This window comes from Chiloscyllium punctatum, chromosome 30, assembly GCF_047496795.1.
Source record: "Chiloscyllium punctatum isolate Juve2018m chromosome 30, sChiPun1.3, whole genome shotgun sequence".
NCBI classification, from domain to species: domain Eukaryota; kingdom Metazoa; phylum Chordata; class Chondrichthyes; order Orectolobiformes; family Hemiscylliidae; genus Chiloscyllium; species Chiloscyllium punctatum.
Genome location: NC_092768.1, coordinates 38860546 through 38872938, shown reverse-complemented (window position 1 = coordinate 38872938; position 12393 = coordinate 38860546). Strand labels below are relative to the sequence as shown.

Sequence of the window (12393 nt, the reverse complement as noted above, 5' to 3'; positions counted from 1 at the left end):
GAATTAGTCTGACAGGGTTTAACAATGACTGGGAGGGTGGGACAGGGTCAGGAGGGGAGAGGAATTAGTCTGACAGGGTTTAACAGTAACTGGGAGGGTGGGACAGGGTCAGGAGGGATGTGAAAATGTTACAAATAAATCTAGAGAATCTAAATCTAAATAAATTTCAGTCAGAGAAAAGATGACATGTCACTTACTGAATCATGAAGAAGCTGCACCTGGGTCATTAGAAGCTGAGAAAATAAATGTGAGAAGTTATATCAAATATAAAATGAGACTGTGTGAGATATTCTCTATCACTCACTGGACCCAGGATTTAATCGCCCTCAGCATTAAGTAACCAGACTCTCCGAGCACCCCCCAGTGGGAATTAAGGGTGAGCGAGTGGAGGGAGGGGCAGTGGGGGAAGAGAATGGAGGGTGACAATTCGAAGGAGAGACACTGGGGACATGGAGTAGAGAAACCGGACGATAAGAGAGTGTTGGCTGAGAAACAGCATTGTGAGGAGATGGACCCATCACCCTGAGCAACACCCAGGCAAATATAACTCTACACTCGAATAGGGGCAGCACGATGGCTCAGTGGTTAGCACTGTTGCCTCACAGCACCAGGGACCCGGGTACAATTCCCACCTCGGGTGACAGTGCGGAGTTTGCACATTCTCCCTGTGTCTGTGTGGGTTTCCTCCGGGTGCTCCGGTTTCTGCCCACAATCCAAAGGTGTGTAGGTCAGGTGAATGGGCCATGTTACATTGCCCATAGTGCTAGGTGTGTTAGTCAGGGGTAAGTATAGGGTAGGGGAATGGGTCTGGGTGGGTTACTCTTTGGAGGGCCGGTGTGTCTGTTGGGCTGAAGAGCCTGTTTCCACACTGTAGGGAATCTACTCTACACCTCCCATTACCTTCTCCATCATTCCCAACACTCTGTCCCCTCAGTCACTTACTGGGAGCTGTTGTGTAGGTCCTGCTTGGTGAACCTGCAGAAACAAAATAAATGTCCATTAGGATGGGGAATAATCCATTCTCAGAGAGTGAGAACACAACAAGTGTGAGGGGATGGAGATCGATGTGGGGGTGTTGGTATTGGACTCGTGTGAACACAGTCAGAAATCACACACGGCCCCAAGTTACAGTCCAACAGGTTTGTTTGAAATCACAAGCTTTCTGAGTGTAGCCCCTTCCTCAGGTGAAGTGAGAGAGAAGCGCACAGACACCGAATTTATCATCAGGGAGATCAATGGGCAGAGAGATCAAAAGATCATCCAAATGGGGTGAGTGGAGTCTCTGCAGGTGATTACAAATGTCAGATGGTGGGAGGAAAGTTTCAACAACTGGATAACAAGAGAAGGGATGACCCAGAATCCCATTAAATGAGGCAGAGAGATCATTCCAAAACATTAAAAATACAGTGGTACTGGAGACAAACCAAATGCCTGGAATAACATGATCGGTATCAGAGTCACACGCCGAGGGTCAAACCAAAGTAATAAGTCATCCAAAACTGCACAAACTAATTAAGGGAGAGAGATCTTCAAAATGTATCAAGGAGATGGTACCCAAACAAGGCAGGAAGGAAGGTTTTACAGGGATTGAGACAGAAATCCTCATTCCCATACTCCCTTCCATCCTTACACTTTATGGAGATGCTGAAAATCCCTTCCATTCCATTAATATTCAGTCAGTGAGGATCTGATTGGGTGCAGAGGGTTTAATGAATAATATTAGATCTGTTCTGGGCTGATCACACAAAGGAAAATCAGACTGGGAACGAGACGTGTTTATACATGTGTATCTGTGTGTGGGGTGTCAGTCACTTCCATTCCCACAGCGCCCTGTACTCCCAGTACTGGAGATTCCCCCACACTCACCCTGTCCCCTCAGTTCCACATTCCCCTCTCTCTGATTCTTACCTCTCCGTGACCTTTTCCAGATGATTATTCCAATTATCCCGACAATTACAACCAATAGAATGACCATTGATGCAATGAGACTTCCAAGTTGGGAATGCAGCCAATTGCTTTTCAGATTTTCTGAAACACATTGGAAATATATCAGGATTCTCTCTGTTCCTGCATTTATTTCTAGCTCTGTGTTGATTGGGAGCAATTATAACCCTCCGAGCTGTTGGGAATTGTTTGGATTGGTTGAAATGCGGGTTTGACCCTCTCCCGATTTCACTCTCCAGTGAAGTCACCAAGGATCCCATTGATATGGGTTTAAACATCGTGTTGTACCTGTCCTGGGGGCTACATCCCCAGACAGTTCAGTTCCCATTCTCCCCGATATCTCTGTGTCCTGTCCTTACTAGTGCTGGTGGGGTAGATCAGCCTTGGGTGAGGTGAAGGAGTGAGTGAATGGTTGGAGGGGTGTAGTTAGGTGTCCCAGAAAGGCACTTCCTCAGTGGTTGGGCAAGGGGCAGTTTGGGAACTCACTGGTGATTGTTGGGGATATTCAGTACCAATGGAATGGTGTTTGGGTGCCACAGTGGGCTGGTGAGGGGGCCTTGTTAGGTATCCAGTTGTGGAGTTCTGTGTTGTGTCCCAGTTGTCTGTCCAGGGTGATGCACTGCGAGTCTGACAGACGTCTGGAGGCGGTGAGCTGGTGTTGGTGCTGGGGAGAGGTCAAGTGTTGGTTGCAGAATGTCAGGTCATGGGTTTGAGGGGATGGAGTCAAAGAGTTAGAGTCACACAACAAGTGTGTGTCTTCAGTCCAACTTGCCCACACTGACCAGATATCCTCATCAGTGTGTGAATGGAGGGTTCAGCAGTACATTTGGAGATGGTCAGTTTTCTAGTTCTCTGGTATTAGGGACCAGACCAGGCCCCCTCAAAATATTTGAAGAAGGTAGCCTCGATTTGAACGGTTTCTTATTTTAAAACTGGATGGGAAGTGGAGTGTTCCAGATGCAATGCAAGTGTTCAAACAACTCAATGTTAAGCAAAACACAATTTATTTAAACGCTCTAATTTAAATACAAACAAAAGATAAAGGAATTTTGAATAACTTAACAATTGAAAAATGGAACCGAATATAGTACCTATTATTAATTGACTATTCCAATTGTTACATCTCATAAACACCTTGGCAAAAAGGTAAATTCAGTCACAGATTCTTACATGCAGTTCTCCAATCCCAGAGGAAACAATATCAAGAAAAAAATGCAGAGAGTAGTAGCCAGGTAACATTCACTGAAGCTGCCAACTCTTTTGAGAACCCAAAGGCTTCTGATGCAGCTGAAAAAAAAACCAAACTGAGGGATCTGTTTCTATGAGAGCTGGCCACACCCATTCAGACTGCTTCTATTGTTCCATCTTAAAAAAAACTCCAAGGCCTCACAACATGTTTCCCTCAGTCATCACCAGCAGCATGTTTGGTGCCTCTGCCTTACAACCTCTCTTCAACACAAAAACTAGGACACCAACAACCTTTTAAAGTGGCAGCATCATCACACTAGGAGTTAAAGAAGCTTCTAATCCCTAACCTCAGAACCTGAGATCTTTCCAGAGGTTACCAATGCTCGGTAATTGTCCATCGGAAGTTGAAACTTCCCGGACAAATCCCATTCAGTGAGTCAGGAATTCTGAGGGGTCCAGACCCTCCTCTCTCAGGGTGTGTCCAGTCTCTGACTGTCTGGCTACTGGACAATCGGTGCCCATGTCTGGTGCTGAAGCCTGGAATACAAGGGAATCTTCTTGTAATCCTGGTGAGATTATTCCGGAGTGAAATTGATGAGTACTTCACCAATAACAGGGCTGTGGGAATCTGGAATCCCCAAAAGGCTCTGGAAGTTTGGGATTCGGAGACCCTGTCAAACTTAGAATTGAAATCTTTAACTCAATTGAGACCAACATGACATATCAACACAGAGAACAAGGTGGGTAGTTGCAAACAAGGAAGTAAAAAAGTGTCCTCTAAATGGTTTCATCTGTCACATGTATACACACACACACAGACACACACAGACACACACACACACACAGACACACACACACAGAGACACACACACACATAGACACACACACAGACTCTGGATTAGTGGTGCTGGAAGAGCACAGCAGTTCAGACAGCATCGGATGAGCAATAAAATCAACGTTTCGGGCAAAAGCCCTTCGTCGGGAATAAAGGCAGAGAGCCTGAAGGATGGAGACACACAGACTCTCCAGTCTCTTACCCCACTGATAGAGCTGGGCCTCTGCCAGGCTGCTGTGTTCAATTTGACAGGAGTATTTATCCTCATCCCCAGCATTGATCTCAATCTCTTTCTGGATCTGATGGGTCCCATCGTGGTTCGGTCGAACCCCCGAGGAATGTGTCTCAGACATGACCTCTCCATTCCTTCGCCAGGTCACCTCGATGTCTACAGGATCAAACCCAGTGACCAGACAGGAGAGAGTGAGCGGCTTGTCCTGACGACTGGGCTCCCTCCTGGAGATGAACACTTCAGGCTGAACTGTGATGGGAAAGGGTGAAACCACAAACAATAGACAGACACTGAATGGAATGGGAGAACGGTTTCATAGATCAGTGAGGTTAGATCAGAACATGGGATCAAAACTGAAATACATACCTTTCCTTATGAAATAATCCTTTCCAACTTCCAGATATCTGTTTAAATGTTCAACAGATGTTTTTTGCAGATATGATTCCCAATAGTAGTTCCAGGATTGATCTGAATTCCATTTCTCTTTATTGATCGCTGCAAAGTGGTTTGCGGCAACCCATCTCATTCTGTCTGGTTCTAAACTAATGTGGTCCTTTCCATCAAATCCAAATCTCATCGATCTCTTCACAGAGCCATCTTCACTGACCTCAACAGAATGTATCCATTGGAGAGTGTGAATTCCTGTCAGTGACCAGACAGGGATCAATCATCAATAAATAATAGATAATCACACACTGTCTGATCAGAGGGAAAGGGGATCAAATATCAGATGGAAATAGGGGATGAGGGTCACAGTCTGATCAGAGGGGAAAGGGTTCCAATCTCAAGTTAAAGTTGCAGAATTAGTTGACAGTCCTAAGGTCAGTGCTGGGGGATAGACTGAGTGGAGTGACCCAGGGGTCAGTGCTGGGGGATAGACTGAGTGGAGTGACCCAGGGGTCAGTGCTGGGGATGGACTGAGTGGAGTGACCTAGGGGTCAGTGCTGGGGGATGGACTGAGTGGACAGACCCAGGGGTCAGTGCTGGGGGATAGACTGAGTGGAGTGACCCAGGGGTCAGTGCTGGGGGATAGACTGAGTGGAGTGACCCAGGGGTCAGTGCTGGGGGATAGACTGAGTGGAGTGACCCAGGGGTCAGTGCTGGGGGATGGACTGAGTGGACAGACCCAGGGGTCAGTGCTGGGGGATGGACTGAGTGGAGTGACCCAGGAGTCAGTGCTGGGGGATGGACTGAGTGGAGTGACCCAGGGGTCAGTGCTGGGGGATGGACTGAGTGGGGAGACCCAGGGGTCAGTGCTGGGGGATGGGCTGAGTGGAGTGACCCAGGGGTCAGTGCTGGGGGATGGATTGAGTGGAGTGACCCAGGGGTCAGTGCTGGGGGATGGACTGAGTGGAGTGACCCAGGGGTCAGTGCTGGGGGATAGACCGAGTGGAATGACCCAGGGGTCAGTGCTGGGAGATGGACTGAGTGGAATGACCCAGGGGTCAGTGCTGGGGGATGGACCGAGTGGACAGATCAAGGGGGGTCAGTGCTGGAGGATGGACTGAGTGGGGTGACCCAGGGGTCAGTGCTGGGGGATGGACTGAGTGGACAGACCCAGGGGGGTCAGTGCTGGCAGATGGACCGAGTGGAGTGACCTGGGGGATAATGTGGACAATTGACGGTGAGATTTTACCTGAAGTCTGGTTTGTCCTTTTCATGATCGATTTCAGATTCTCCTTTGCCAGCCCGGTGTGTGTGATCGCCTGATCTGTAGCATCGTCCCAGAATTTCATACTGAGTGAATCAGCCAGGAACTGCTGCCTGGGGACACAGCGACGGGTATCACTGTCAAAGTAACCTGTTTGTATTCCGTTGACCATCGCAACAACAGTGACTTCAGGGAAATCTTGTTCTCCTGAGACAATTGTATATTTTATAGTTCGAGAGTTAGTCTCTGTAATATAAACAGTTCGAGGAGCTGGTTATCAAACTGCAGAACACGCACTGGAAGGGAATCTGGGAGGGAGAGGAACTAGCAAACAAGACAGCATGTGGCTGGGGTGGGGGGAGGAAGAGAGACTTGGGGGATAAAGAGAGCCAGACTGAGGAGGGACAGAGATTGGGGAGGGACTGAGACTATATAGAGACTATATAGGGACAGCGAAAATAAATACTGGGGATGGGGGAAGAGAGAGACACACTGTGGAGGAACTGGGAAATGAGGAAGAGAGACTGTACAGCATGGAGGAGAGACACTGAGGAGTGAGGAGAGAATGTGGAGGGTTTGGAAATGAGATAAGGAAGGTCAGGGGTGAAGAGAGAGCATTGGGATGAGGACCAAAGAGATTGGGACCTGGAGGAATAGAATGGGAGGGATTACAGATCGAGAAGGGCGAGAGGCAGGCGTAGAAGGCAAAGATATTGCAGGGGAGGGAAAGGGATTGGGAGGAGCAAAGGGACTGATGAAGGGGATAAAGACTGTGAAGGAGGGGGAGAGAGAGATTACACAGGACAGAAAGAAACTGGGATGAGGAGCGGGGTGGAGGGGGGGGGGGTAGAGACCCGGGAGGGAAATGAGACTCTGGGGAAGGTTGGATGAAAGACTGGGGAGGGGATGGGAAAGATGCTGAGGGTAGGGAGGGGGATAAGAGCTGGGAGGAGGTGGAGAGACTCAGGAGGGAAAGAAAGAAAGAAAGAAAGAAAGAAAGAAAGAAAGAAAGAAAGAAAGAGACACTGGGGAGGGGAAAGAGAGAGAGAGAGAACAGTGGGAAGGAAGAGAGAGATTGTTGGGGGAAAGCAAGAGACTAGGAAGATTGCTCAATGATTTGGTTGATGTTTCCTAGTTCTGCCATTGGATGTTTAAAAATGTCCAATTTCACTTCATTTATCCCTGTCATTTAAACAGGAGCTGTGCCACATCATTTCATTTGGTATTCGAACTGGGGTTTGCTTCATTAATTGGGTGGCACTGGTGTTGGACTGGGGTGGACAAAGTTAAAAATCACACACCACCAGGTTCCAGTTCAATCAGTTTATTTGGAAGCACTAATTTTCGGAGAGCTGCTACTTCATCAGGTGATTGTGGAGAATAAGATTGTAGGACACAGAATTTACAGCAAAAGTTTACAGTGTGATATAACTGAAATCATACATCGAAAAGGACATGGATTGTTTGTTATGTCTCACACACAGACGGACACACACAGACACTCCTACACACACACACACACACACACACACACACAGACACATGTGCGCACACACAGACGGACACACACAGACACTCCTACACACTTATACACACACACACATACACACACACACATACAAGTTTGTTGGTGAATTTGTACTTGCAGAATTACATTTTTTTTGCTCAAAAACTGCATAAATCCATGTAAGAGTCTGTCAATCTGTTTTTAAATTTGAATCATTCTGACCATTGTGGCACAGACATTCTCAAACAGGGAGTTTACACCTTCAGTACATTATCCGGGCCAACACGACACCATTTATTAAAATGCACTTGAGGATGTAACTTCTAAAAAAATTTAAAACACTATTATCCCCTCAAGACTGATGACTAAACTTTGTGATCTCAGACTGAGCCCCACTCTCTGAAACTGACCTGTTTCCTGACCCACAGGCCATAATCAGTGAAGATTGGGGACAATATTTCATCCTCACTAACACTTTATTCTGGAGCCCCACAGGGGTGTGTACTCAGTCCCCGACACTACTCGCTCTATACCAATGACTGCCTCACCAAATACCAGATTAATGCCATTTATAAGTTTGCTGATGACACCACCATAGTCGGTCGAATCTCAGATGGCGACGATACAGACTACAGATGAAAGACCTGGAAAAATGGTGCACTGAGAACAACCGAGCTCTCAATGCCGGCAAAACCAAGGAACTCATTATTGACTTTCGGTGGGATGTTACTCCTGCCCCCCTGCACATTAACAGCACAGAGCTGGAACAAGTGGAGAGTGTCAAGCTCCTGGGAGTGGTCATCCACAACAAGCTTTCTTGGACTCTTCACATGGATTGGTCACAATGGCCCAACAACGTCTCTTCTTCCTCAGGCAGCTGAGGGAATTTGGCATGATGCTCTGCCAACTTTTATAGGTGCGCCATTGAGAGCATTCTGTCTGGATGTATCACTACCTGGTATGGCAACTGTACCATTCAAGATCGGAGACGGTTACAGAGAGTGGTGAACTCGGCCTGGACAATCATAAAGACCAACCTCCCGTCTATAGAATCCATCTACCAGGCCCGCTGTCAAGGAAAGGCCGCCAGCATTCTCAAAGATCCATCCCACCCTGGCAATGTTTTTCTACAACCCCTACCATTGGGGAGAAGGTACAGAAGCCTGAACACATGGACCAGCTGGTTTTGAAACTATTTCAACCCCACTGTTGCTCGAATACTGAATGGACTCACAAACTCTTAACATTCGCCTGTACCTGCGTTTTTGCTTGTGCTGCTGTTTATCTATTATTTACTTAGCTGTGCTACTTAACTCTGATCTGCCTGTATTGCTCACAAGACAAAGCTTTCACTGTGCCTCGGTACACGTGGGAATAAATTCAATACAATTTTGCTGTCAGCCCTGAGCTGTTCAGTTCCCTGACAACCAATCACCTTGTTGTTGGCGGGCAGAGGAGCTCTGTCATTACAACTGGCCATGAGGCCACAAACCAATCAGCTTCACTTTAAACCACTCCTCAGCCCCAGTTTGCTGCACATTACTGGAGTACTGATCCGTATGATATCACTCAGGTTTACCTCATCGAATGTGAGTTCCCTGATTGTGGCTGTTAACTTCATCCAATCAGGGAACGCCAGCTGACAGATATAAACAGGAGGGTCAGGGGTTCTGTTCACTCTAGGAGCTGGCTTTGTGCTAGCTGAGTCACTGTCATGTGCTATGTACCTGTAAATAAAGGGTGACTCCAGTTTGGGGGGAGAAAGTGGAGTCCCACACTAGTGTTCTGGAATTAAACATAGGAAGTCAATACGTAAGAAACAAACAAACGACAGGCAAAAGTAGACATTGGGCCACTTCAAACTGATGCTGGAAGCCTAGTGATGGGAGGTAAGGAAATAGCAGGAGAACTTAACAAGTACTTTGCGTCAGTCTTCACAGTGGAAGACATGAGTAATATCCCAACAATTAAAGGGAGTCAGGGGGCTGAGTGGAGTATGGCTGCCATCACAAAAGAGAAAGTGCTAGAAAAGCTAAAAGGTCTTAAAATTGATAAATCTCCTGGCCCCGATGGGTTACATCCTAGAGTTCTGAGGGAGGTGGCTGAGGAAATAGTGGAGGTGTTGGTTGAGATCTTTCAAAAGTCACTGGAGTCAGGGAAAGTCCCGGATGATTGGAAGATTGCTGTTGTAACCCCCTTGTTCAAGAAAGGATCAAGACAAAAGATGGAAAATTATAGGCCAATTAGCCTAACCTCGGTTGTTGGTAAAATTCTAGAATCCATCATTAAGGATGAGGTTTCTAAATTCTTGGAAGAGCAGGGTCGGATTGGAACAAGTCAACATGGATTTAGTAAGGGGAGGTCGTGCCTGAAAAACCTGTTGGAATTCTTTGAAGAGGTGACAAGTAAGTTAGACCAGGGAAAACCAGTGGATGTGGTCTATCTAGACTTCCAAAAGGCCTTTGATAAGGTGCCACACGGGAAGCTGCTGAACAAGGTGAGGGCCCATGGTGTTTGAGGTGAGCTACTGGTATGGATTAAGGATTGGCTGTCTGCCAGAAAGCAGAGAGTTGGGATAAAAGGTTCTTTTTCGGAATGGCAGCCGGTGACAAGTGGTGTCCCGCAGGGTTCAACTTTGGGGTCACAGCTGTTCACGTTATATATTAATGATCTGGATGAAGGGACTGGGGGCATTCTAGTGAAGTTTGCCAATGATACAAAGTTAGGTGGACAGGCAGGTAGTACTGAGGAAGTGGGGAAGCTGCAGAAGGATCTAGACAGTTTGGGAAAGTGGTCCAGGAAATGACTGATGGAATTCAACGTGAACAACTGCGAGGTCTTGCACTTTGGAAAAAAGAATACAAGCATGGACTACTTTCTAAACGGTTACCGAGCCAGGTAATGAAATGTCAGGATATCAAACCATCAGCTCAGCGAGCAAACCTACTCCCTAAACCTCAACCTGAGCTACAAACCTTGACAAACCTTGCACTGTTAAGAAGGTTTTAGATTAGGAACCTGGACACAAATCCCATCAGAGTCTCCCAGACTGTGCTGCCTTCAATGTGTAAAAGATCAGGCTGGCTGTATAACAGGCAGCTGGTCAAACATCCCCCATTTCAAACTCTCACCAAGAGATTCACATTCACCCCAGACACTGAGGGAGGGAGAGAGCGAGAGAGAGAGAGAGAGAGAATGGAAAGCTGAATTCTGTACTTACCGGGAGAGACCAGGGAAAAACACAGGGAGATGGAGAGAAGGATCAGCAACATTCTGGGAATCCACTCTCCCTATTCCAATCAGGGATTGGGAATAAAAAGTGATTGGAAAATATCTGCTGTTCACAAACTGAAAAATTAACAAACTAAACATTCTTTCCTACCCATGATGCTATTTCCCGATCGACAAAGTAATTTGATCATTTCCTGAACTTGAAGCTGCCGAACCAGTCTCAGTCCCAGTCTCAGTAAAAAACCCAATAAAGAGATGAACAGATTTCTGTCACCAGTTCCCAGGGAGATCAGACACAGACAGGTTGAGTTACTCGCTGTGGAACAGACACAGGGAAAACTGACCTTTCTCCCGTTGGCAGGACACAGGGTGTGGGGTCTTTGTGGGATACCCTTCGGCGGGTCAGGGTGGACTTGTTGGACCAAATGGCCTGTCCCCACACTGTAGGGAGTCTATGAATCTATGATTCTAAAAACAGCCGTCTCATGTTCATATGAACTTGTACCAGAAGCTGAAAGAAAACAATTTCAAAATCTAACGGAAGAACTTGGTCAAAGTTCAAAAAAAATCAAACAAAGTAACATTGCGAAGTGGATAAGGCCATGAAAATAAATCAGACACAGATCACAGTCTTGGAGAGACGACTTTGTTGGAGTTCAATAATACCACTTTGTGAAGTAATGAGAACTCATGATGAAGAGCAGAGAGTTAAAACTGCGAAGAATTTCCTTCTGTTATAAAGTGGAGGTTGACCCTGCCCGCCCCCACCCCCCAATCCCCAATCCCCAGTCCCCAATCCACAATCCCCAATCCACAATCCCCAATGAGGAGAACCTCACCTCATAATCTGTAAAAGGGATTGCGCAGAGTGGTGTACCTCAGCAACTTCAAGTGGTCCAATAAAATAAATCCCTGACACTCACTTTAAAATCAGCTCGTTACCATCTATTTATCTCACTCGAACAGTGAACAAATTAACTAAACTATTAACAAGCAGAATTAATCCCGATTAACTTCTAACTATTCCCAATTACAGCAAGATTCGGAAGGTATGCTGTTCTAATAAAGAACAGTCCCACTTATACATAAAAAAATTTAGTCCAACTGCTTGTTCTGTGGCGCTGTGGAGTCCGTGGACCATGTATATATTGGGTGTGGGCATTTGCACTCCCTTTTTGATTTTCTTAAAAACCTTCTCCTCTGCTTTTGGTTGCACTTCAGTCCCACGCTCCTGATCTTCGGGCACCCGGTACGGAGGAGGGAGGGCAGGTCCGAAGACCTCCTCGTGGGTCTGCTCCTGGGCCTGGCCAAACTGGCCATCAACAGGTCCAGGCAGCGGGCCGTGGAGGGGGTCGTTAGGGCCGAATGCCTGCCCCTCTTCCGCGGTTACATTAGAGCCCGGATGTCCTTGGAGAAGGAGCACGCGGTGTCCACCAACACCCTGGAGTTGTTCAGGGAGAGGTGGGCGCCGCAGGGAGTGGAGTGCATCATTTCTCCCTCCAACTCTATTTTGATTTAGTCCTTACCCTCCTCTTCACTGTTTTGATCACACAGCATTGCCCTTTTGTTTGAAGGCAGTGCTTGTCACTGGCCACTCGGGTGTTTCCTATCTTCCTGGTGGTGGAAATTGAATAAAGATTCGTGCACTTTGTGTCTTTCACTGTGTCTCACACCTGCACACACACACACCATGGGTGGTGGGGAAAAAAATAAGCACTACCGCAGTTAGGCAGTAGCGCAAAAAAAAATTAAAAAATTTAGTCTCTCAAAATTACATCCATGTCACGTGCCTTCTGGAATGTTCT

At 46.9% G+C, this 12393-nt stretch overlaps 1 protein-coding gene across 5 annotated transcripts in view; it reads right to left on the bottom strand.

Annotated features, from left to right (window-relative positions):
• The window catches only part of LOC140455428 (class I histocompatibility antigen, F10 alpha chain-like), a 30689-nt gene that overhangs the window by 846 nt on the left and 17450 nt on the right, over window positions 1-12393 (bottom strand). Inside the window, exons 1-7 of one of the 5 annotated variants that reach the window (XM_072550297.1) lie at window positions 10578-10766; window positions 5836-5963; window positions 4566-4841; window positions 4170-4448; window positions 1909-2028; window positions 943-975; window positions 198-233 (exon numbers count right to left, since the gene is read on the bottom strand). In XM_072550297.1, the coding sequence (XP_072406398.1) occupies window positions 202-233; window positions 943-975; window positions 1909-2028; window positions 4170-4448; window positions 4566-4841; window positions 5836-5963; window positions 10578-10729 (1020 nt within the window). In that variant the 5' untranslated portion in view covers window positions 10730-10766 and the 3' untranslated portion in view covers window positions 198-201. Of the gene's footprint in view, window positions 1-197; window positions 234-942; window positions 976-1908; window positions 2029-2968; window positions 3804-4169; window positions 4449-4565; window positions 4842-5835; window positions 6097-10577; window positions 10767-12393 lie in introns of those variants that run through there. The other 4 variants (XM_072550296.1, XM_072550300.1, XM_072550299.1 and 1 more) reach the window with 4 other exon arrangements.